The sequence below is a fragment of the Protopterus annectens genome, chromosome 2.part2, assembly GCF_019279795.1.
Source record: "Protopterus annectens isolate FY-2018-M chromosome 2.part2, PAN1.0, whole genome shotgun sequence".
NCBI classification, from domain to species: Eukaryota; Metazoa; Chordata; order Ceratodontiformes; family Protopteridae; genus Protopterus; species Protopterus annectens.
The window spans coordinates 836,657,256-836,684,669 of NC_056730.1; the positions used below are offsets into that span (position 1 = coordinate 836,657,256).

Sequence of the window (27,414 nt, forward strand, 5' to 3'; positions counted from 1 at the left end):
AACACTTTTTTTGTGGATATGTAATCAAAGTCTCTATAGTCAGGCACACTGATGTTCCACTCACCAGGCTAAACAAAGTGAACGTTACTGTCAGCTGCCTGTCAGGTGCCAGGATCCACCACATAATGCATGCACTCAGGTCACTCCACAGCAAGTACAAATATGACTCTGTCATTGTCCATGTTGGTGTGAATAACCTGAGACATACATATCTGGACTACATGAAAAGAGACATGGAGGAGCTTTCTGATCTTGTAGCCCAGGCAGGTATGACCCTAGCCCTGAGTAGCATCCTGCCATCACCCAGAATGATACCACAGTACAAGGACAAAATGATTGACTTCAACAAATGCTAAGCTTCTGGTGTCATTCTAAGGGGATCCAGTATCTGTCTGCCTGAGATGACATGATCGACAAACCACGATGCTTTGCCAGAGATGGTCTGCACCTGTCGCCCTTGGGATTCTGGATACTGGCTAAGGCTCTTGCCACCCCTATAGTGCCTTTTTTAGGCAAGATTCAAATGACAAATTCACCATCATAACCAGTACAAGCAAGCAAAATCTGAGGGTAATGCTACTTAATGCAGTCTAAACCTCAAAATGCACTCACTCGAGGCACTCCTTAAAATGGAGAACATCGACATCTGTGCAGTGACAGAGACCTGGTTCAAGGCTCCAGAGAGCACCCCTGCATTACCAGGCTATAATTCATAACACACCTTTCGGCCACCTAACCTGGACAGAAGCACTAATGGTGGAGGCGTGTCCATATTCATTAAGGATATCCACACCTCCAGGCTAGTTGCTCAGCATTATGCATCTGAGATTATCCAAGTGCAACTAACTCTGGGCATGACAGCAATGCAAATTGTAGCTTGCTACAGATCCCCCACCATGTCCCAGGATTCCCACTCCTCATTTCTTGATATACTGGAAAATATTAGGGTACAACCTAACACCCTAATAATGGGCGATTTCAACTACCCCACCATTAACTGGGAAATCTACTCATGTACCAACTCTTGTGCTCAACATTTTCTGGAATTCATAAATTCCAATGCCTTGGATCAACTTATCCACACCCCTATCAGGGGCAGCAATATCCTAGACCTGGTCTTTACCAACTTGGGCAACCGGTGTTCCACACCAGAGGTCAGTTCCTCATTGGTCAGATCCGACCACAAGCAAATCACCCTAGACATCCACATCCCACCACCACCCCCCAATAGGGAAACCACCGTAAAAAATTTCTCCAAAGCCATCTTCATGCTTTTTAAGACAGAAGTGGCAAACTTCACGACACCCATGCTGACAGACAATAGAGGTACGACTGCTGAATCCTATACAATTGCACTTTATAAGCACTTACACGAGTGCATGGATTGTGCAATCCCTAAAGAACCAAGATGCTATCCTCCAAAAAAAGGAAGACAATCTGGTCGTCCCCTGCTGTAAACAAACTACAACAGAAGAAAGAAACTGTTGCAAAAAAGAGTAAAATCCCATGATTGGAGGAACTCCGTGGTCAGTCTCATTAAGAAGCTGAGATCCCTCATAAAATCCTTCAAATCTAGTTACGAAAACAAAATCGCCACGGATTCTGAAGACAACCACAAAGCATTCTATAGCTATGTCAAGAATCTCAATGGCAACACTCAGATCTGCTCTGAGTTACAGCACAATGGCACTAAATATACAGAACCAACTGATATTGCCAACATCCTGGCAGATAGGTTCAGTGCTAACTTTACCTCTCTCTCATCCCCTAAAGCGCCCATCTCTATACCGGAAGAATGCAAGGTACCTGTAATCACAGCTGCACAGGTAAAAAACACACTCTCCAAAGCCAAGAACACAGCATCAATGGGACCTGACAACATCCCAGGCTGCGTTCTACATGAACTACATAACGAACTGGCACCCCACCTAAGTACCATATTCAATCATACCCTCCCCTCAGGATTAGTGCCCACTGAATGGTGCACAGCAACGGTTATCCCACTCCACAAAGGGGGAGCCACTGCAGACCTTGGGAACTACCGCCCAAATAGCCTGACGAGACTGATCTGCAAGGCTATGGAGCGTATCATCATGGAACTTATAAACAATGACATTGGTAATCTCCAAACTCTGGACACTACCCAGTTCGGGTTTGTAAAAGGCAGATCATGTCTCCTAAACCTGATAGACTTGTTTGAAGTGGTCACCAAAGCCGTAGATGAGGGTAAGGTGGTTCACACAGCTTATCTAGATCTCGCCAAGGCTTTCTTCACCATCCCCCACTCTGGAATTATAGACAAACTCACTAAACTAGGTATAAATCCCTGTGTCACAAGATGGGTTGCCACCTGGCTCACCGACGCAACCCACACTGTGAAAGTAGCAGACTCTACATCCAACTTCAGACCAGTGACACATGGAGTACCACAGGGTTCAGTCCTAGGTCCTCTCCTGTTTGGTATCTACTTCTCTAAAGTACAGGCTAACACAGAAGGTCTTTGGCTAACAAAATCTGCACATGACTGCAAACCTGGATCCATAATCAAAACTCCTAACGATGTGGACATCCTACAAAAGGGCCTCACTGAGACTGATGCCTGGTGTCAAAGCCATGGCCTCAAGCTCAATGCCAAAAAGTGCATTGTCATCCCTTTTGGTAAAAACTCTGTCCCCATGAACTACCACATAGGCAGTAGTCTACTTAACACCGAAAGTGTGATAAAGAGACCTTGAGACACAGGTGGACAGTAGTCTCTCCTTTAATAATCACATCGCCACAGTAGTCGGGAAATCCTTCTACGTGGCACACCTCATCACAAAAGGTTTCTCATCCAGAAAAAAAGAGGTCATTGTTCCCGTCTACTTATCACTCATTAGACCCATTATAGAGTAGAACGCCCCTTTTGATATGTACCTCACAAGACATCTACAACAACTGGAAAGGCCACAGAAATTCACCCCGGGGTCACTTCTGTGTCTCTGCTTGACAGGGTCACAGGAAAATAATTTTCTTGGGTGGCAAAAGCCAGGGTACTGTTTGGCTAGGCTTATATAGGCCTTAGGGCCAATAGCCTAGTACCTATCTATGAACCTAAATCTGTCTTCATTAGATGGACTGTGGCAGTTCAACTTTAATAAGTTTGTGTCAACATAGTAAAGCAGGCTAACTCACCATTTTGGTTGCTTAGCCATGCTTCTGAATCTGAACCCAAACTTGGCTGTCATTCTAGAGGGAGAAATTAATTTCCACACATGATATGCCCCCCTGCTGGACATGTTAGTTTAATCTGCTTGTGTCTGTTTTCTAAGGAATAAACAATACTAATTTAGCTTTATAAGTGATAATGTGTTGGGGTTACTGATCTCTCCGGTTAATGTATTCATGAATGAGCATTGTCCAAATTTATATTTGAAAATAATAGACAATCTAACATTGTGTCTTTGTACAAGGCTGCTCAGCTTAATTAATCTCAGTTTTTGGCACATTTTGTCTACCTTTCTCTAGAGAATGAAACGTTTATTATTTTGTAGGTTTTATTCTCTGCTTCATGTTTACTGCATGGTATGTTTTATAACTAATGTGAATTTTTCATTACAGTCTGTAGACTTCAAACCTGTGCCTTTGAAAACTGGAGAAGATGTGGAATACATGCTTGCCCTAAAGCAGGAACTCAGAGGAACTATGAAACAACTGCCTTATTTCATGGAAGTACAAAGAGAGAGACCAGGTTATAAGTCCCCCCCCCCCCATTAAACACTTTTGAGGTGATACTAAAGTAAATCATTGCATGCACCAAGACTGAAACCTTGCAGACTGTTGAAATTTAGAGTTGTATTGCATAGTGTAGATACTTTTTGCTTTGTATATATGTTGTTTTCACAACTCTTGGGAGCAGCAAGGGGTAATGTTCCAGTCTGTCTCCCCCTGATCTAGTGAATTTTTCATTGCTGTTATAAATACATACACACACACACCTTTGCCTTCTTTCTTCCTCTTTCCCAGTTATCACCATTAAAATATGACATTTCTGGTCTAATGTATAGTAGGCAGTCATACTTGCACTCCAGTTTCTCTGTACTCCTACAGCAGTACTACTTTGCATACCTCGAAGTTAAAAAAAATGAGAAGAGTGTATACAAACATTGACGGTTTCTCATTGGTTGTAGTAAAATCATGGGAGTTGCTACCACAAGCAGGAGGGGCCTGTGTGTGCATTGACTAGTGATTGCCTGACCAAGTGTCGTATATGTGTGTGTCAGAATGTTGGATGTGTGTGAATATATTCTTGAAATTAATTTGAATGTATATTTTTCAAATGTGAACATGTCTCATATATTCATCTATCAATCTATATATTTACTTACACACACACACTTATTTCATTTATATATGCATATTTTTGTAAATATGAGCCTGCTGTATGGTTGCTTGTTGAAAGTCTAAGGCTTAAAATAGGCAAAAGTGAGTTTTAATTTTTTGTTGCTATTTTTAGACCTTGCAGTTTAATTTTTAAGTGCTAGAACACAGTGTCAGGTCATGCCCTTCTGATAGAGAAACATACATGCACACACTTGGATAAGGATAGATTATATGATTTCTGAAGTAAATTTAAATAATCCATCGCTGTAATGTATTCACAAATTGGCTACAAACATTTATTTTAAGATTGTTGCATTTTCTTTATCTAGTATGTTCCCTTGGCATCTTGCCAATTTTGTTTTCTTCCAACTATATAGTCAACTTTAGTACCTGGACAAGCTTACCAGTCTGGGTATATATGGATTGGGAAGGAATTTGTTTATTTATAACTGTACTTCAGTGGAATCATCTGGAGTCAGGAAGTGAAAGTTCCTAAAATTACATTTGTATGTTGCTCATTGTGCCTGATATTGAATTGAGGCACAGCTTTATGAGCTGATATTATTTTAGTCAACTGACTTGCATAGTGTGTTTGTGCATGTGCTGCCTTTGCTAGTCAGGCATTACTTCACCTTGTTGAAATGATGGTTGAAACTTCATCTATCAGGTACTTTCCTCTCCTTTTGAAGGCTGGGTAATTTATAAGTAACCAAACCAAGGAGGACATATGCAGAATAAAGTCACTTTTAAACACCTAGAAAACCTGCACAATTGCATCATAGCATTCTGCAGCTCCAAGGTTTAAGGTGCAAATACCAGTAAACCATGAAACGATTAAAGTTCGTAAAATGGGCAAAATTTAATTAAAGAAACACATCAATAGATTTAACTACGCACATTCATCCTAATAACATTGGGCTTCTTCAGAACATTTCTGAAGAAATCCGATATAAGGACAAAAGTGGTTAACTAAATCTATTGATGCATTTTTTTTATTTTATTAATTCTTGCCCATTTTACGAACTTTGTTTCATGGTTTGTTAGTAGTTGCATCTTCCACCTTGGAGCTGCGGAATGCTACACTGCAAGTGTGCAGGCTTTCTTGTTGTTTAATAATATCTTACAACTTGTTTAATTTGGCCTTGTAGTTTTCAGGTGAAATGCCACCTACACAGAAACATTGTATCTGATGTTGTAAATCTTTGTTTATTCATTACCATTAGGACCTCGGTTCCATCCTCGGAACCGATACGGGCATTTCCACGCTCATGCCAGCCAAAGACTCTCAGCTAAGACCTACCCATAATGCCCCTCTCCTAGTTACTCCAGATCTTGTTTGCCATGTTCCTAGTTAGACGTGCTAGCCATCTCTCTCAGAGCTAAGTAGAAATTTGTTAATTTTAAGGCAGTTTCAAAATTATTTAATTTTTAGTCAAGTTAGCCCTTTCTCACTGTCGCCTATAACCTAGGCCTATTTCCTACCCTTTTCCTTGGTAATTCAATTTTTTACCTTTATTGATACTGTCCCTCTCTCCTGTCTTTGACAGGCCTTTCCTTTTTACTAGTGGTATTTTTTAAAATAACATCATTGGTATTTTCTCCCTTAATTTTTCTATAGGATAGCCTTGTTGCCTTACTATGTCAGACAAAGCTAAGTTGGGATTTAAACAGTGTGACAAGTGTGTATGTAAGATGCCTAACTCAGATACACATGTTCGTTGTGTCTACTGTTTGGGCGTGGATCATATTAAAGCTGACTGTGACATTTGTGCTAGTTTTAGTAATTGTACAGTAGCAGAAAGTAAAAATATCCTTATCTTAAAAGGATTACTCGACACCTTTTTCAGAGGCTCTGTCTGGGTCGGAGGTCTCACCCCCCTCCAAAGACCAAAAAACATAAGGAAAAATGGATTACTCAAGACACCTTTTTCGGAGGCTCTATCTGGGTCGAAGGTACCCCTCCAAAAACCAAAAAACATAAGGACAAACTGAGTCGCTTGATTCCTGCATCTCCGTCAGTTACGGAACCGAGTCGGCTCCGTGCTTCCCCGAGACCCTCAGCGCAGACCTCTTCGGCACCAGGCTCTGCGTCTTCTCCCTCTGTGCCGTCCATGATATTCACCCCTATTTTGGTTCCGACCTCGGCACCACCGACTTTGGTGCTGTCCTTGGATCCGACATCAGGTCCAATGATTGTACCTGCTTCGGCACCATCCCTGACCATGGTGTCGACAGTTTCTTCGGCTCCATCGGCTCCAAAACTCAAATACCTGCCAAGGACAAGATACTTCCACTCCAGTGCATACTGTCTCTGTTCCGACAGCAGTGTTTTCCCTGTTGGCACCGTTCACCCTTGCTGCATCGGCTCCAGTGTAAGTGATGCTCTCCCGAAGCAGTGCTTGGACCATCCATACCTTGGTACCTAGCCCGGTGCCTATTTTCTCACTGGCGCTGTCTATTCCACAGCTCTGACAGCTTCCAGTTCTCTCAGAGCTCCTTACCTGGAGGTGGGCTCCTCACAGTGAGGTGTGACCCCAGTTCCGAGGTTGTCCCTCCCGGTTCCGGACTCTAATCCCTCCTCAGGTGGGCCTGCTATACAGGTAATGGACTCGCAGTCAGCAGCAATGACATCAGTATCAGAGCCCTTCCCTAGCATGCACCTCTCCCAACCCTCTATTTCGAGACCCTGGGCATGGGAGTCACAAGAACCCTCTTTGAAGGAAACCCCTTTTCCGGTGTCCTCCTCAGAAGATCCCACTGGGGAGCCACCCAGGAAGAAATGGTGCAAGAGGAAGCACCTTGATTCGCTGGAAGAATCTATCACAGAAGACACTGATTGTGATGAGGGGAAAGGGTCCCCACAGTCTTCCCCAGATGACATCTCATTTGGAGACATTCTCAAAATCCTCAAGCAGTGGGGAGACTGGAAGTCCTATAACCCTTCTTCTGAGAAATCAGTGTTCCTGCAGGCCTTCTGTGCCCGGCCATCTACTTCCTGGGTGACTCCACCGGCAGATGACCTTGTTAAAATCATTGTGCAGCGTGCCTGGAGGGCCCCGGACAACGTAGAACCTGTCCCTCAGAGGCCAGACAAAAAATGTTATCTACACGTGAAGACCAGCCCCACTGGTCCTAGCAGTTGACAGTTGATTCTATGGTCATGGCGGCAGCCACCAAGAGGGAACTGGCAGAAGATAGTGCCACCGTCCATCCTCCAAACAGAGAGTCCCAGACTATGGACAGACTAGGGAAACAGACCTATGCTTCAGAGACATTCGCCATTCAGTTGCTGTACTATCTGACACACTTTACTCACATCCAAAGAGACCTAAATTGCAAAATGTCTCCCTCTTTGGTGGGGTACTGCCTGATTATGTGTGTGATACTGTCCCCTCGCAGCTAGCTACCCTTGAATCCATCTTGAACTCTTCAATGCATTTGATATCTCACTCCACCAAGGGGGCAGCTCAAGCTGCCGTCTCAGGCGTTGTCATGAGACGTAATGCTTGGATGTGGTTGTGTGACTTAGCAGACCCTTTTAAATCTTCCTTCATCAATGCACCTGTTGACGAATCTGCACTTTTTGGACCTGAAGTACGAGAGACACTTACACGTAGTGAGAAAGACTGAAAGACCTTGTCTGCTGTGGGCATACACCTTTCCAACCCCCAGAGGTCCTACTCCAGGAACCAAAAGGGAGGAAATGTGTGGTTCAAGAAATCCCAAGGACCTTTTCTTAACACTCATGGTGAACGATCCCCCCCCGGGGCAGAGGGTGCAACTCATATGGAAGATGTCCCTTTCGGGGTGGGGGGGGTCCGCGTAACCAGAGTGCTAGAGATTGTTTCTCTGGCAGACCCTACCAGCGCTCCTGAGCAGCAGCCCAATTGCTTTCCTATGGAAGCAGTTGGGGGTCGTTTTTCTCTGCATCTACCAGCCTGGCATCTTATTACTACCGATGTTTGGATGCATTGGATGCAAAGAATAATATCCAGAGGCTACCAAATACCATTCGATTTAACTCCCATCCCCGATGTACTACCCAATCAGAGGGAATTAGCAGCCTTAGAAATAGAAAAGCTGCTAAGGAAAAGAGTCATCCAGCCAGTACCACCAGACCAGACAGGATCCAAGTTTTACTCAAGGTTCCTTTTAGTGCTAAAAAAGACGGGACTGGAGACCAATCCTGGATCTCAGCCTATTGAACAAATTTATCAAACTTCAAAATTTCTGGATGGTCATGATACAGTCCATTCTTCCCTTCCTAGGGAGAGATAACTGGATGTGCTCTATAGACCTCCAGGACGCGTACTACCACATAAAGAATGATCACTGCTCCTGGAGGTTTCTCCGCTCCTGGTTGGGAGCCAATCACTACCAGTTCAGGGCACTGCCATTCGGTCTCTCGACAGCCCACCGAGTGTTCACCAAATGTATGGCAGTGTGGTAGCTCATCTTCGACTACAAGGATTTCAGGTGTTTCCCTATCTAGACGATTGGCTCCTTACCGCTCCGACCAGCAATCTTCTTCCACTCAAGGTCTCACTCTCTGCTTTGGGATTACAATCAACAAAGACAAATTTCAATGTCTCCAGTGAAGACGCTGGAATTCATTGGAGCGGTCTTCGTCACAACATCCTGTCAAGCCTCTCTTCTCTCCCCCCTCACAGGCTTTCGAACGTAACACACCAAATCCAAGACCTTCTACCTGTGTACCAGCATGTTTTGTACTGCATCTCTTAGGCTCCATGGCTGCTGCCATAACATTGGTACCACTGGCGAGACTGCACATGAGAGTCCTACAGTGGCTCCTTTCTGCATAATGGTCGTTGCTAATTTACCCACTCGACCACATGATACTTCTTTCAAACTGTTGCAAGGAAGAAATGTTATGGTGGATGAACCCACAAACGAATCTTTTGTGTTGACCGTCCTGTCTTCCCCAGCCCACGGCCACGGTGACCACATATACTTCCCTGTTAGGGTGGGGGGGGGGCATTTCCAGGCAAAGACTGTCCAAGGCACCTGGTCCCCCATGGAGGCCAATTTGCACATAAATGTCCTGGAACTGAGGACAGTTCTCCTAGCATTGCAAGTGTTCCATGTATCCCTACCCTCTGGGACCATTGCAATTCAGTCAGACAACATGTCAGTAGTCTGGTAAATCAACAAGCAAGGCAGAACCAGGTCTTACCCCCCCGTGTCGGGAAGTCATGAGGATTTGGCACTGGGCGATAGCTTCCAACCGCTTCCTTATAGCAACACGCATTCCCGGGAGTTCCAACCTTATTGCGGACAATCTGAGCAGGAACATCCTGATGCCTCACGAGTGGTCCCTCAACCCTGTAACAGCGGATTGGATCTTCCAATGCTGGGGCAAGCCTTGCTGCGACCTGTTTGCTTCCCTCCCAGACTACAAATGCAGAGGCTACTTTGCCCTGATCCCCCCCCCCCCCAGGGGAACCACAGAGGAACACTTTAACGCACGATTGGCCACTGGGTCTTCCCTATGGCCTCATCTGATTCTCAGTCCGTGGATCCTGGATCATTCCCAAGACCTGTTATCTCATCCTCAGGGACTGATTCATCTGAACCTGCACAGTCTCAAGTTCTGTGAACGTAGAAACACACTGGTTATACACGGCAGTACAATTGCATATAAACTTTTAATCTTCGATAGCAGAGAAGTAAGCACTTTCACAACCAATAACAGTTGCTTCATCAGACTACATATAAAATCAAACATACTCATTTTATATTTGTGATGCAATAGAAACTGTCCAGTCACTGAGATACTAATTAACACTTGAAAAAATTTAAAAGGGTAAGTACACATTTGTGAAAATGCTTGTAAAAAATATATCTATATACATATATACATCTAGGAAATATATATACACACACATATATGGCCAACCTGCAAGTCAGAAATTAATAGGCACATGCAGTATACTTAGAAAGAATAACAAAAAAATTAAAATTTGTATTTAAAATATTATAAATTCAGTGTTTCAAACTCCTTGATTTGAGGGCAGGTTTAAGTGACATCCTGCTATTCAAAGCAGGAGGTCTGTCAGCATTCAGCAGCAGTATCCACCTCTGCTCAGCCTTCTCGGTTTTATTTCTAGCATCACCTCCCCTCATACTTATCTTAACAATCTCTAAAACTAGAAACTTAATGTATGACTGACACCTTCATTTTTAACATGCATGACTAAGGCATTACTCTCTTTACAATTTCTAATATCTCTGATGTGTTCTAGGACCCTTTCCTTAAATAAACGATTAGTTTTACCTATATAAAAAGAGTAACATTCTGTGCAATAACAAAAATAAACAACATTCTTCATTGTAGAATCAGTGTAGAAGTTACAAATAATGTGAATCTAACGTGGGGTCTACAAAGATTGCGCCTCTGTGAATATAGGTACAGGCTGTGCACCTCCTGCAGCTATATGTCCCTAGTCTATCAGATGTAGTAGTTCCCTGGGTGTCATTAGTCTTATAACATAAGTGTCTTTTCAAGCATTTATTATTTCAGAAGGAAAATTGAGGTGTATTACCTATCAATCTGTCTTATTCACTTATGGTGGATAAAATATCCCAATTATTCTTGATGACGTCATAAGCCACGTGAGTATTACTGGAGAAATTAAGCGGCATTCTAACTGTCATCTTTCATGTGGCTCAAGGGGAACTGGTGTTCCACTATTATCTGATCGAGGCTCAATGTCTCTCTTGGTTTAGTAAGGTGCACACCTATCTTGCCTATGTTTCCATGCTTCTCAATGTCATGCTCTTTATAGCCTCTATCTATAAATTCTTGTTTCAACGTGCCCAAGGCAGCTCTCAATTGTTCATCGTGGTTATATAAACGCATAATGCGGTAAATCTGCCCTTTTAATACATTCCGTTTAGTGTGTTTCGGATGCATGCTCCTGTTGTGTAGGAAATTGTTCTTCCTTATTGGTTTCCTATATAACGTTGTTGAAACTGAACAGATGTCATCTCTAGCCACTCTTACATCTAGGAACTCAATATTAGTCAGGGAATAGTTATGTGTAAACCAAAGAAAGGTATTCAAAGTATTTATATATCTTAAGAACCCATGCAAACGTTCTTCGGTGTCATTCCAGAACAAAAAAAGTCATCTAAAAAACGTTTATACCAAACTATCGAGGTACAGAAAACATTGTTAGAGAGAATATATTCTGTCTCCCATTGAACTAGCGATAAATTGGCGTAACTATTGGCATAGGCTGTGCCCATTGCCACGCCAATCTTCTGTACGTAGTGTTTCTGATGGAAAATAAACACATTATTCTCAAGTATAATCTCAAGTAGGGTGCACAACAGTCTAACTCTGTCATAGCTCATGCCCTTACTTAACAGTAAATCTGTAATGTTCTCAATGCCTCAAGAATTAGGGATCCTGGTGAAAAGTGATTCTACATCTAAAGTTACAAAATAACATTTAGTATCAATAGATTCAAGTCGATCACTCAGTTCTATCAAAAAACTCTTAGTGTCCATTAACACAGTCTCACTTTGTTCATGAATCGGGTCTAAATGCTATATTCACAGAGGCGCAGTCTTTGTACACCCCACGTTAGGTTTTCACATTAGTTGTAACTTATATGCTGATTGTACAATGAAGAATGTTTATTTTTGTTATTGCACAGAATGTTACTCTTTTATATAGGTAAAACTAATCATTTATTTAAGGAAAGGGTCCTAGAACACCTTGGAGATATAAGAAATTGTAAAGAGAGTAATGCCTTAGCCATGCATGTTAAAAAGGAAGGTGTCAGTCATACGTTTAAGTTTCTAGCTTTAGAGATTGTTAAGATGAGTATGAGGGGAGGTGATGCTAGAAATAAAACAGAGAAGGCTGAGCAGAGGTGGATACTGCTGCTGAATGCTGACGGACCTCCTGGTTTGAATAGCAGGATGTCGCTTAAACCCGCCCTCAAATCAAGGAGTTTGAAACATTGAATTTATAATATTTTTAAATACAAATTTAAATTTTTTTTTTGTTATTCTTTATAAGTATACTGCATGTGCCTATTAATTTCTGACTTGCAGGTTGATCATATATGTGTGTGTATATATTTCCTAGATGTATATATGTATATAGATATATTTTTACAAGCATTTTCACAAATGTGTACTTACCCTTTTAAATTTTTTCAAGTGTTAATTAGTATCTCAGTGATTGGACAGTTTGTATTGCATCACAAAAATGAGTATGTTTGGTTTTATATGTAGTCTGATGAAGCAACTGTTATTGGTTGTGAAAGCGCTTACTTCTCTGCTATCGAAGATTAAAGTTTTTATGCAGTTGTACTGCCGTGTATAACCAGCGTGTTTCTACATTCACATATCCTGCTTCAACGTGGTTATTTCATCTGGAGTTTGGTTCTTTGCATTTTCAATTCTATTATTTTTGTTCCACTCCAGACATGGCAGAAGGGAGTATTGACATGCCCCAGCAGACATGGCAGAAGGGAGTAGTGACATGCCCCAGCTAGGACTGAAGAGTCAGCCGGTATTGGAGTCTGCTCCATCAAGTAATAGACTGATGTTCGATCGGTTTAACCAACTTTTAAATACCAACACAAACCCCTTGCTTTCTGCAGAGATTAAAATCTCTGAAGGTATAGTGCAGAATGACATTGGTCTTCATGATGAATTTCTTTGTAAATATCATGAGCTTGAAAACAAACTTTATAAATTCAAATGGCTGCAATGGCAGCGTTTTCACTTGGAAGCTTCCTTGCAACACAATATAGCCCCAAGAGGGCTACGTGTATTGACAATGCCTAGTTATGGCCGGATGTACCCAGAGCTTTTAAGACACTGGCAATTAATCAATTTAGAATGTAGTGCAAAGTATATGCAACTACTTATTGAGTTTTTTTCGACCATCTGAGAATGAGTTGCAGAATGAGATTAACATGCTACAAAATGAGATCTATGACACATACCGATAGAGGTCGTAGGAGATAGAATGGAATCTCTCTATGAAGCTGTTAATGGTTATGAGTAGAGACTCTGCAACTAAGACCTGTAAATTGCAGAGAGATCGCTTTGATTTCCGAAACGGGAATGTATTTTCTTGGGCTAGGGACAGACCGCAACAAGCCTCTGTGCAACGTGAAACAACAACTAGACGCTATGGTGATGCGAGAAGAGGTGTGACAGGTGATTCAGCCCCTCCCCACTCGACTTCGTCTTTATCGGAGAGCAATGCTGACAACAGAACTTTAAACTTACCCGCGAGTACGGGAATTCAGATGGAGGTTAATACAGTGAATACAGAGACTACCTCACATGAGCGAGAGGTTATATCTGACAGAAATATAACTACTAATCAGGTAGTTAGGCATAGGGAGTTTGCACAAGGTCCATCTGCTACGAGTATGAATACTAATTATGCGACAGTATCAAACTTTTCACAAGGACATTTTTTATTGAACAATCCGCTTCCCATAAGAGGGAGATCAAGAAGCCGGGTGAAAATGGAGTGGATACATCGTCAATCCAGCATAGAGGAACCTGCCAGGACAGGCAAAAAGGTGAAACAAACGTAGTCTTTAATATTTCCACACATGTGTTAACTGATGGGCAACTTCAGCTTTTGAACAAAGAGCTGAGTTTTATACCAGCACAGAAAGCTGATTTAACTGATATTCTACAAGACCTTAGAATGTTCGGCAGAAATCTTACATTAAAGACTATGTTCAAGGGTAATATGAGTGAGCAAGATGTTTTTAAAAAAACTAGCACTTTCATTCCACCTGCGCACTCGGGTATAGACACATTTGTGGAAGTATGCAAAAGACGACTAAGGGAGAAATTTAAACATGAAGTAAGATCTACCTTTTTCAATGTGACGCCAGACGATTATGTAGCCCTACAGGAACTGAAGAATTTGTCTTCACTAGAAATACGACCTGCCGACAAAGGAGGTGGTATTGTTCTTTTAGATAGTGATATGTATTACAACAGTATGATGCTTCTGTTGATTGATGCTGACACTTACGCTGCTCTATCAGCTAATGCAGTTAAGGGCATTATAGATAGAGTAGAATTTTTGATGTTCTGACTAGCCACATGATTAGTGAACCTATTTTGAATATTTTAAGGTGGAACACCCCGTGATACCTATTGTGTATGGACTGCCCAAAATCCATAAAAGTGAAACAAATCCTCCCATGCGTCCAATAGTATCAAGTAGAGGTTGGGCCACTGAGCCACTGTCCATTTTTGTAGAAAAGCATTTTCACCCGATTCTTGAACAATCTGAGACTGTGTTAATGGACAGTAAGAATTGTTTGACAGAACTGAGTGATCGACTTGAATCTATTGATACTGTTATTTAGTAACTTTAGATGTAGAATCACTTTTCACCAGGATCCCTAATTCTTGGGGCATTGGGAAGATTACAGATTTACTGTTAAGTAAGGGCATGAGCTATGACAGAGTGTGCATCCTACTTGAGATTATACTTGAGAATAATGTGTTTATTTTCCATCAGAAACACTACGTACAGAAGATTGGCGTGGCAATGGGCACAGCCTGTGCCAATAGTTACGTCAATTTATCGCTAGTTCAATGGGAGACAGAGTATATTCTCTCTAACGATGTTTTCTGTACCTCGATAGTTTGGTATAAACGTTTTGTAGATGACATTTTTTTGTTATGGAATGACACCAAGGAATGTTTGCATGGGTTCTTGAAATATATAAATACTTTGAATAACTTTCTTAGGTTTACACATAACTATTCCCTGACTAATATTGAGTTCCTTGATGTAAGAGTGGCTAGAGATGACATCTGTTCAATTTCAACAACGTTATACAGGAAACCAATAAGGAAGAACAATCTCCTACACAACAAGAGCATGCATCCGAAACACACTAAACGGAATGTAAAAGGGCAAATTTACCGCATTATGCGTTTATATAACCACGATGAACAATTGAGAGCTGCCTTGGGCACGTTGAAACAAGAATTTATAGATACAGGCTATAAAGAGCATGACATCGATTTTGAGATCAGAGAAGCATGGAAACATAGGCAAGGTAGGTGTGTGCCTTACTACACCAAGAGAGACATTGAGCCTCGATCATTTAATAGCGGAACACTAGTTCCCCTTGAGCCACATATGAGAGATGACATAGTTAGAATGCCGCTTACTTTCTCCAGTAATACTTAATTTATCTGTGACATCATCAAGAATAATTGGGATATTTTATCCACCATAAGTGAATTAGACGGGTTGATAGGTAACACACCTCAATTTTCCTTCCGAAATAATTAATCCTTGAAAAGACACATGTTCTAAGACTAATGACACCCAGGGAACTACTACATCTGATAGACTAGGGACATATAGCTGCAGGAGGTGCACAGCCTGTACCTATATTCACAGAGGGGCAGTTTTTGTACACCCCATGTTAGGTTTTCACATTAGTTGTAACTTCTACGCTGATTGCACAACGAAGAATGTTGTTTATTTTTGTTACTGCACAGAATGTTACTCTTTTTATATAGGTAAAACTAATCGTTTATTTATGGAAAGGGTCCTAGAACACCTCAGAGATATAAGAAATTGTAACGATAGTAATGCCTTAGCCATGGATGTTAAAAAGGAAGGTGTCAGTCATACGTTTAAGTTTCTAGTTGTAGAGATTGTTAAGATGAGTATGAGGGGAGGTGATGCTAGAAATAAAACCGAGAAGGCTGAGCAGAGGTGGATACTGCTGCTGAATGCTGACAGACCTCCTGCTTTGAATAGCAGGATGTCGCTTAAACCTGCCCTCAAATCAAGGAGTTTGAAACATTGAATTTATAATATTTTAAATACAAATTTTATATTTTTTGTTACTCTTTATAAGTATACTGCATGTGCCTATTAATTTCTGACTTGCAGGTTGGTCATATATGTGTGTGTATATATATTTCCTAGATGTATATATGTATATAGATATATTTTTTACAAGCATTTTCACAAATGTGTACTTACCCTTTTATATTTTTTCAAGTGTTAATTAGTATCTCAGTGATTGGACAGTTTGTATTGCATTACAAATATAAAATGAGTATGTTTGATTTTATATGTAGTCTGATGAAGCAACTGTTATTGGTTGTGAAAGCGCTTACTTCTCTGCTATCGAAGATTAAAGTTTTTATGCAATTGTACTGCCGTGTATAACCAGCGTGTTTCTACGTTCACATATCCTGCTTCAACATGGTTATTTCATCTGGAGTTTGGTTCTTTGCATTTTCAACAGTCTCAAGTTCACAGTTCGGTTCCTTCACTTCCACTGATTGCCAGGCTGCCTGATAACCCATCTCCTGTTCATGAAATTCTTTTGGCTTCACACAAACCTTCCACTAGGAAAGTTCATTCTAGTTAATGGACTAGGTTCTCTATTTGGGCCAAAGATCAGAACTTAGACCCTTTCTCTAAGCCAATTCAAAAGATTCTACAATACCTGACTACTGTTTTTGCATGCAGGAGCCTCAGCTTCGATCACTGTACATTTAGCAGCTATCACCGATTTTCATAATGATCTTGATAATTCTTCAGTTATGTCACACTGCCTATGCAAGAACTTTTTGAAAGGAGGATTGCATGTTAAACCTCCGGTCAAGCCTCCCTTAGAACCCGGGGACTTGACTTTGTTACTTCAGTCTCTCACAGGTTCTCCTTTCGAGCCTTTTGATTCATGTGATTTGCAGTTTTTGTCATGGAAATCCTTACTTCTAGTAGCACTTACCTCAGCGAGAAGAGTATCTGAGCTGCAGGCCTTGAGTGTCAAGAGTCCTTATTTGATCTTCCACACGGATAGGGTGTCCCTTCGTACAGACCTTTCTTTCTTGCCCAATGTCATTTCTGGCTTTTCCATTAACCAATCTATTGACCTGCCGGTTTTCTTCCCTCAGCATTCTAACAGAGGAGAGTACCTTTTACACACCCTTGATGTGCAAAGGCAGTTTAATTGTTATTTGGACAGGACTAAATCTTTCAAGAAAACAGATTGTCTGTGGCCTTTGCAGGACCCAGATTGGGTAAACCTGTTTCTAAAGTGACTTTATCCTCTTGGCTTAGAAACATCATTACCTTTATCTTGCCTTCCAGAATAAAGGCTCATTCTACCAGATCTATGGCTACTTCTATAGCATTTCATTCCAGACCCTCTGTGGATGATATCTGCACAGCAGCCACTTGGGCAGGACCTCGTACCTTTATATCTCATTACAAATTGGATTTCGCCTCCAGAGGACAGGCATCTTTTGATTCTATCGTGCTCAGGAATATCCTTCCTTAGGGCCACCCAGAACTCAAGTAGCTGGGGACTCTGACCTAATGTAATAAATAAAGATTTACAACATCAGATAAAGAAGTTATGTCTTACCATAACGTTCCATCTGTGTTATAGATCTTTGTTCATTCATTACTTCCTGCCCTCCTTCCCCCTGCCTGGACTCCTGGTGGACTTTAGGAACTCCTGGTTCGGGTGTTTGGAGCCTCCTATTTTTTTTCTATTACTACATCTATTATCTATGGGCGGGCAAACTCGATCTGAAGTAACTAGGAGAGGGGCATTATGGGTAGGTCTTAGCTGAGAATTTTTGGCTGGCATGAGCTTGGAAATGGCCATATCGGTTCCGAGGATGGAACCGAGGTCCTAATGGTAACGAATGAACAAAGATCTACAACACAGATGGAACGTTATGGTAAGACATAACTTCTTATCTGAAGTAGGAACTTCATTTGTCAGCAACCTTTGGGATACGGATCCGATCTCGGAACCGTGCCGGCAACTTCTATGATAGCATAGATCCGAGCTCCTAGCTCCTCCCCTTACCCATAATCACCTGCCTACCCTAACTGACCTCAGATCTAGTTTGCCGCTCTTCAAGCAACAGCCAGATTCCAGAGCTCTTGGCGTTTTTGTGAGAAAAAAGTTTTTCTTTCTTCTTTCTGATTGAGTGATTGTGTGTGCGTGGTAGGTTTACCCTTAACACTAAACTTATTATTATTTTAGCTTTTCAGCTTAAATTTAATTTAAAATATTCCTCCCTCCCCCGCTGGTCGTAGCGTGTGTGTGTGACTTGAGTGTTAGGGGCCTAGTGAGTGTGCTTTACTTTAGTAACGTCGGAGGCCCCTAAAGCCATTTTTTCGAAATGCACCGAGTGCGGTCACAAGCTTTCACCGGCTGATGGCCACACTCGGTGCGTTAGATGCCTTGGGGTTGAACACCTCTCTTCGGGTTGCGTGATTTGCGCGGCGTTCAACCCCAGGGCACTCAAGGATTGAAGGTCGAAACTAGTTCTGGTGGGCCTTTTACCCCCAGACTCTGCTTCGGCCTCCGGTACTTCGGTGCCCGCTACCCCCCACCGGTAGCGGTCACTCCTGCCTCCCTTCCTCCGACCGGGACTCAACCTCCCGCTTCGGCTCCGGAGGATAGGGAGTCCAGGAAAGAGAAGCGGTGGGAGAAGCACCTTAAGTGGCAGGCCAAGGACTCTTCATCGGCTCCGCCTGCCAAGAGGGCTTCTCCGTCCAGGTCTTCTCGATCTCCTCCTCCTCGGATCCGATCCCCTTATTTCTCCCCGGGACCCGAGGAGGAGGTGATCCAGTCCCCGTCGAGGTCATCGAGGCGGCACTCCAGGTCTGCCTCGGTGGCATCTTCGAGGTCCACTTTTAGCATGTCAGATGCGGACATGGACCAGATGATGAGATTCATCCAGGCCCAGATGCAGATGGGAGTGCTCTTGCCTCCCTCCCCCCTCCGGGGGGGAGCTTGACCCCTTTTTTCACCCCTATTGCTCCTTCTCCGACCCGCATTCTGGGTTCGGAGCGCTCGGAGCCGAGCCACGTTGGATCCGAGGTTTGGTCGGAGCCGACCGTGCTGGGCACGTCGGCTCCGACGGCTCCCTCGAGTTTGTCGGACCCGACCTCTCGGAGCCATGAGCGGTCAGAGCACACTGGTCCTTCGGATCCGACGTTCTCTGCGCCAGGTCCGATCCCCGCTTCGGATCCGAGTGGGAGTCGGATCTCGGATCCATCAGAGAGCGGCTCCCCCTCAGCTTTCGCTGCGGTGGAGAGGGCACTGTCGAGTGCTTCCAGGCCTCCGGTCCTGGCTTCGGCTCCCTCCCGCACTCCTTCTCATCTGGTCCTGGCTCCCCTCATCTGGCCCTCGGGGCAGCCTGCCTCAGCGCCTCTAGGAGTTCCAGTGGAAGAAGATACAGTCAGTGAGGACTCCTCGGACAGCCCCCCCCCCCGAGGAGATTCCTCACAAGGCAAAGTGCAAGAGGAGGCACATAGACTCCCCTGAGAGTCTCACCGAAGATACGGACTTGGATGAAGGGGAAGGCTCGCCTAGATCACCCCCAGAGGATGTCTCCTTTGGAGACATCATGGAAATGCTCAAATTCAGGGGTGGGTGGTCTGTCCCCAAGGCTTCCTCTGATGAGTCCGTATTCCTTGAGGTGTTTGAGGCAGGACCATCTACCTCGGGTGTCCCCTCCACCCGACCCCCTGGTGGATCTCGTATCCTCTAGGGCTTGGAAGGAACCGGACACCATAGAGCCAATCCCCAAGCGTCCGGACAAAATTTTGAGTCCCCCTGCAGAGAGATCACACTGGAGCAGAGGTCCCCCTGTGGATGCCATGTTGGTGGCTGCAGCCACCAAGAAAGAGTTGGCTCAGGAGAGCCCCACGGTTCATCCTTCGAGCAAGGAGTCTCGCGCGATGGACCGTCTTGGGAAGCGGGCCTTCAGTTCAGCGACCTTCTCTATGAGGGCCTTGAACTACATGGCACACGTTATTCAGATGCAGCGGGATCTAATTAATGAATACGCTGCTTCCCCCCCCAGGGTCCATGTCGGAGGGAGACAAGGATCTGTACTCCTCCCGAATGGCCACCCTCCGCTCTATCTCTAACACCTCTATGCGGCTGTTGTCTCATGCTACGGAGGGAGCCGCTAGAGCAGGCGGAGTCGGGCTTGTCATGAGGAGACAGGCCTGGCGCCGTCACTGTGACTTCTCGGAACCCTTTAAGGCGTCATTCGCGAATGCCCTTTTTGATTGTTCTGCACTGTTCGGCAAAACCGTTCGCGACACTCTTGTCCATAGCGAGAAAGACGGGAAGACCTTGTCTGCCGTCGAGTCCGCTTCTCTGCCCCAGAGGTCCTTTTCCAAGAACCAAAAGGGACAGAAGAAGATGTGGTTCCGAAAATCGCATCAGTCCCAGTCTGCTCAGGACAACCAGTCCTCTCGTGGCAGAGGAGGACAGGGAGGACGCCGCCCCAGAGGCAGAGGGGGTCCCAGGAATTTTGGGTCCAGAGAACCGTTCTCTGTGAGGCCCACGCAGAACCCCTGAGGGGTTACCCGACTGCTCCACTCTGGAGGCAGTCGGGCGCTTTCGAGGCACCTAGCAATGTGGGAGTCCATAACAACGGATCGCTGGGTGCTTCAGATATATCCAGAGGTTACCAAATTCCTTTATAGTAAACCCCAGAATCAGAGGCCTCCCGACGCTCCACCCAGTCAGAGGGAGGCGCTGCTGCAGAAATTCAGCAGCTTCTGCAAAAAAGAGCCATCCAGCCCGTCCCCCCAGATCAAGTCGGATCAGGGTTTTACTCCAGGTTCTTTCTGGTGCCAAAAAAGACAGGGGACTTGAGGTCCATCCTCGACCTCTCTCTCCTAAACCTGGCGGTACCCAAAGAAAAGTTCCGAATGGTCACGTTGCAATCCGTCCTCCCCTTATTGCGGGAGGATGACTGGATGTGCTCCATAGACCTCAAGGATGCGTACTATCACATTCTAGTGGACAGGCGTCCCAGGAGGTTTCTCCGCTTCCGGCTGGGAGCCAGTCACTTTCAATTCAGGGTCCTCCCCTTCGGTCTCACCTCAGCCCCCAGGGTGTTCACCAAAGTCCTAGCGATAATAGCGGCCCACCTGAGACTCCAGGGAATTCAGGTCTTTCCATACCTGGACGACTGGTTCCTTACGGCCCCAACAAGGCATCTACTTTGTTCATGCAGGGATTATTTCCTCAGTCTGGCTCCACTAAGTCCTCTCTCATCCCTACACAGGTGTTGGATTTTATAGGGGCGAGACTGGATTCCAGACAGATGCTTGCGTTCTTGACTCCAGATCGGCTTCATAACCTGATGATGCACGTGCAGGCCATCCTTCAACTGCAAACTCCTTCGGCGGAATTGATCCTGAGGGCCCTAGGATCTATGGCGGCTGCAATCCCTCTGCTGCCATTGGCCCTATTGAACATGAGGGTTCTGCAGTGGACCCTCCAGGTACAATGGTCCCTGTCTCACCCTATTTCCTTAAGCAAGGTTTGCAGAAGATCGCTCCTGTGGTGGCTCCAGTCACCCAATCTCCACATGGGACATCCATTCTCACTATCTCCGCCAGTTGACACAGTGACCACGGACGCTTCTCGCCTGGGGTGGGGTGGGGGTGGGGCATTTTTCAGGCAGGACAGTCCAAGGCACGTGGAACGACGTAGAGACCTCTTTGCATATCAACGTCCTAGAGATGAGGGTGGTGCTTTTGACGTTGCAGGCACTACACAACTCTCTTCCGGTAGGGACGATTGCAGTACAGACAGACAACATGTCGGTCGTCTGGTACATCAACAAACAGGGGGGAACCAGGTCTTACCCCCTTTGCCGCGAGGCCATGAGAGTGTGGGAATGGGCGATTTCCACCAACCGCTTTCTCAGAGCAACGCACATTCCGGGACGGTCCAACATTCTAGCGGACAGGCTCAGTCGTACTATCCTGACTCCTTACGAATGGTCTCTCAACCATCGAGTTGCAGAGCAAGTATTTGCCCGATGGGGGCAACCTTGTTGCGATCTTTTTGCCTCTCCTTCTAACACCAAATGCAGCGATTACTTCGCTCTGATCCCCCCTCCGGGGGAGTCCCCGAGAGACTCTGTAGTTCATGCTTGGCCTCCCGGTCTGCTTTATGCTTACCCTCCTCTTCCCCTGATGTTGAAATTATTACAGAAAGCCAGGCAGCTGGGGAGCAAGATGATCCTCATTGCCCCATTCTGGCCTCGTCAGATGTGGTTCCCTTACCTATGGTCTCACCTAGTGTATCCACCATTTCTCACCCTCTCGATCTTCCGACTCCGAACCTAGTCAACCTCAAGCTGACTGCTTGGTTGCTCCAGTTCCACTCCTCATAAGGACTCCCAGGATCTCATCACCTGTCAAAGCCATTATTGTAGCAGCTCACAAGCCTTCCACCAGGAAGGTTTATCGAAGTAAGTGGAAACGCTTCACCATTTGGGCAAAACACCATCGTTTAGACCCTTTTACAGCCCCGATAGCGTCGGTTCTAGATTTTCTAACCTCTCTCTTTCACCAGGGGGCTAGTTCTTCCACAGTCAAGGTACAACTGGCAGCAATCTCATACTATCACGTGGGGCAAGAGTCTGGCCCTCTTATCACTTCCAAACTGTGTAAGACCTTCCTCAAGGGTACCTTCCTCCTTAGGCCTCCAGTCAAAGAGGTGGTACCTCCATGGGATTTATCCTTAGTCTTGCAGGCCTTGACTGGTCCCCCATTCGAACCGGCGGCCACGGTCAATCTCAAATTTCTCTCTTGAAAGGCAGCCTTTTTGGTGGCCATAACTTCAGCCAAAAGAGTGTCGGAATTGCAAGCTCTGTGTGTCAAACCACCATATCTGGTCTTTCACCCGGATAGGGTTTACCTCAGGATCAATCCATCCTTTCTACCTAAGGTTTCTTCAGAAGCGAACATCAATCAATCTATCAATCAATCTATCAGTCTTCCAGTGTTTTTCCCCAACTTTCAAAACAAAGGAGAGTACAAGCTACATTCCTTAGACGTACACAGACAACTACGTTTTTATATCCATAGAACTGCTGATCATAGGCAATCCAATCAGTTGTTTATCTCCTTTGCCAAAAGTAATTTCGGAAAGTCAGTTTCTAAAGTTTCTCTCTCTCTCGATGGATCTCGAGTTGTATTCTTTTAGCATATCAGAGCTCGGGAAGGCCTGCACCTCAAGGAGTCCATGCTCATTCTACTAGGGCCGTTGCCACATCTGCGGCCTTTCAAGCTAGGGTTCCACTGGATGATATTTGTTCCGCAGCCACTTGGGCTTCATCTCACACCTTTATCAGCCACTATAAAATAGATGTTGTCTCCCGAGGTAGGGCGTCCTTTGGCTCTGCGGTGCTCCGGAATATCTTTCCATGAAGGCCACCCAAGATTTAGGTAGCTGGGGACTCTGTCCCAAAGGTTGCTGACAAATGAAGTTCCTACTTCAGATTAAGAAGTTATGTACTCACCATAACGTTCCATCTGAGTAGGTATCTTCATTTGTCTGCAACCATCCCCCCCTCCTTCCCCCTGACCAAATGATCGTTCTTGTGGTTATTAGCATATGTTTCCCTTGGGACACTTTTATCAGCTGTGCTATGGAGCAAACTTGATCTGAGATCAGTTAGGGTAGGCAGGAGATTATGGGTAAGGGGAGGAGCTAGGAGCTCGGATCTATGCTATGATAGAAGTTGCCGGCTCGGATCCGAGATCGGATCCGTATCCCAAAGGTTGCAGACAAATGAAGATACCTACTCAGATGGAACGTTATGGTGAGTACATAACTTCTTATTTTGATGACAGCAGCCTATTTCAGATATCTAGTAATGATGGTTTCAATTGTTAAGATTTTAACTTTGTGCAGCTATTAACACTTTCCAGCTTTCATGTGCCCTGTGCATGCATAAATCATTGCCTGTTTGCTGCAGTTCTAAGGTAGCACAACTCTACAGAGTGAGCATAGATGAGAACTTGAGAATTAAAATCTGGCATCTTACCCTAAACGGGGAATAGCAAAGGTTGGCTTCTGTGACTTACTGAGCATAAGTATAGAATCATTCCTATCTGCTTTATATTAGATCTGCAAAGTCTTTCTTTCGTTCCATTGCATTTTTGTTGAAGAGGCCATTTTTTAGACTACTGTAGAGCTTTTAACCTTGATTTGAATAGTTCATTTCTTTGCTGATAATTGCAAAGCATTTGCATCAAATGACCTATCTCAAGGGGAACAGAGCTATCTAGCTAAGAAGCTAGTGGCAGCCTAATTTTTCACCATTCTGCTAGACTTTCCTTTAAGTCTTTATAAATGTAGTGAAGAGTTTTGAGAGAACCAACAGCAAATTCAAGGGATGTATACATAATAATGTACCTCCTGAGAAAATGAGCAGGTTTGAAAATTATATATTTAATAAAACAGTTGGATTAAAGGCCGTCTTGCCAATCTATTTGGCACAGGGTCTGACCCATTTTTTAACATCTTGCACAGTGTATGAAAGCATGTAGATTCTGCATTCTAAAGCATTGTTGCTTGCTGTAAACATCTAAAATTGTACTTGGCAGCTGTCAACATTTGTCTTTAAGTTCAGCAAAATCTGTTTTGTTTTATTTTATTTTTTTAATATAAAATGCTTAATAAGTTGACTGAACTTTTTGTGCTCAGAGTAATGCTTCTGGGTACTACATTTGAGTTAGTGAATGCATATTCTTCCACTGAAGATAACAAGTGCCAGTAATCCCTGCAGCGTGCAGTCCCTTGCAGTCATTAGGGTTGCCACCTTTTGTCGTGGCTAAACCCAGAGTAAAGCCACACCCCTTATGTCACCAGTAACCTCCGCCCATCCCACCCCCTCTCCTGCCTACATCCCACCCATGTTGTGATGTCATGATGACATCACCTGGCAGGGAACGCCCTCTTTTTCCGTTCCTGCTGCCTGCTTCTGGCTGATTTACTATGCTTTTCTGTAAAAAAGCATAGTAAATCAGCCGATTTACAAATTCCGATAGTCTGCTTCTTTTTTTAAACAGAATACCGGAGTTTGTACAGTGTTTTCTGGACTACTGGAGAATCAGTTTGATTTCCGGATAGTCTGTAAAAAAAACGGAGGGGTGGCAACCCTAGCATTCATGGGTGCATCAACTCTGGATACTAAGGAACTCAAGTTTTAGTGGCTAAAAGTAAAGAGGGAAAATAATTATGGTAAAGCCTGAGCAAATTTATTGAAAATCATCTTGCTTGCTAAATTCTTAGCTGTAAGGCTAGAACAATTTCTTAGGTCTCGTCAGTAAATGCTGAAGTTGAGATTTTCTATGCTGAATAATTTGAAGAATAAGCCCAGCCAGAGTAAGTGCTGCCTCCTACTGGAAGTGCTGGAGAACATCATGTGATTAAATGTAAGGGTGGGAAAATGTAGAAAATGATGTCATCAGTGGTGCACATGCACAGAGGTCTTGGAGAGAGAGGATATTTGCCTGTGACCCTGGAGAACCCTAACAGTACCACCAACCTGTAGCAAAGCCAGCTTAACCCCCTTACTAAACTTTTATACATACCTCTCAACCTGAAATCCTAAAAAAATCTGGATAAAGGCACATGAAAAATGGGGAACAAATCTGTACGCTGATTAGCATAACATTTGCATATGCAATTATGTAACTCCGCTCACTGTGGTGGAATTGTGAGATACCAACTTTTAAATGTAAATTGAAGAAGAGACAAAATGTTACAAGATAAACCAAAGTGTTTTATTTAAATTAATATATAAACTTGTATCAAACTTTGAACTTGTGCAAACTGCAGAACTAAAGTGCAATTTTCTTGTATAAAAATAAAAGTAACTGCTTCAGCCTTCTACAGCCAGAAAATAAATGAGCTGGATTTAAACAGAGGAAATTAGCAGATAGGAAGATTTACAGACTCTGAGCCCTTTTTGGCAAATGGAATCAGTTCATTCAAAGCAGAGAAGTGTAGCAATTAATTGAATTCAAATAACTGTAATAATATATGGATTTAGCTAACACTAGGAATACATTCAATAAAATTTCTACAGAGATCATTATGAAACAATATTTAGTATGGAAAATATTTAAGCAGTCTATTACAGAACTATCCATCCAAAGCATTACCTTTGAAACACTTACATTTAGGCTCCCGAACTAACATTGCTTTTAGCTGTTTTTTAAAAATCATCTACAAATAAAATGCCTGTTGCCCTTGAAGAATAAATTGCTCATGTTACATTATAAGATAAGCTAGTAACATTGCAATAGGGAATGGATGGCAAACTGATAACAGGTTCATAGTTACCAAGTATCTCCGTCAATGAGAACATTCTCAGGACTGCAGCATCCACCACATTTTAAAGTACAACAGAGTACAATATCAGCAATCCAGCTACATACTGTGGGAGTAGAACTCATGGCCCTTCTGCATCAAAAGCAAGTATACCACCTGTTGTGCTTCTAACAACACAGACTTGGCATAAGCAGCACTAAACTTCTCTTCCCCTGAAGAACTATGCAGCACAAGAAATCAGGAAAAAGCCAAAATTTATTTGGTGGGGGAGGAATCGTAGAAGGCCCAAAACCAGGGACACATTTTAAACATTGCTTGTATAATCTTAGAAAGTTGCTAGAATAAACCGTTTAGTGCTACCATGTGTTTCCTGTAAGATAGGAAGACTTGAAACTTAGATGGCTGTCATTATTTAGTGAATTCAGTTCTCACTGGTTTGCCAGAAAACCACAAATTTAAGAGGAACAGACCAAAAGTATGAGGCAAACATTCCAGACATTCTGTGAAGAGACTTAACTCCTTAAATCACCACAAGTGGTGGTATGGGTAGAGAATTTAGGCTCTTGCTACTTAAGGTACAGGGTTTGAGTCTGCGTAACCCTAACTGCCAGTTATACCTAACTGGGGCATTTTACACACACACACACACACACACACACACACACACACACACACACACACACACACACACACACACACACACACACACACACACCAGACACAGACACACACACACCAGACACAGAGACACACACACCAGACACAGAGACACACATGCTTTCGAACATAAATCAATGCAAACGCAGTGAGAATATAGATCAATGGCTAATAACACACATAAATACACGAAAACATACTCAGAGGCTCT

General features: G+C 43.7%; 1 protein-coding gene across 2 annotated transcripts in view; it reads left to right on the plus strand.

Annotated features, from left to right (window-relative positions):
• Nucleotides 1-27,414, plus strand: part of POLR3G (RNA polymerase III subunit G) — a 567,212-nt gene that overhangs the window by 211,555 nt on the left and 328,243 nt on the right. For both annotated transcript variants that reach the window (XM_044064179.1, XM_044064180.1), the window contains exon 3: nucleotides 3,601-3,730. In XM_044064179.1, coding sequence (XP_043920114.1) covers nucleotides 3,601-3,730 — 130 coding nt within the window. The remainder of the gene's footprint in view (nucleotides 1-3,600; nucleotides 3,731-27,414) is intronic.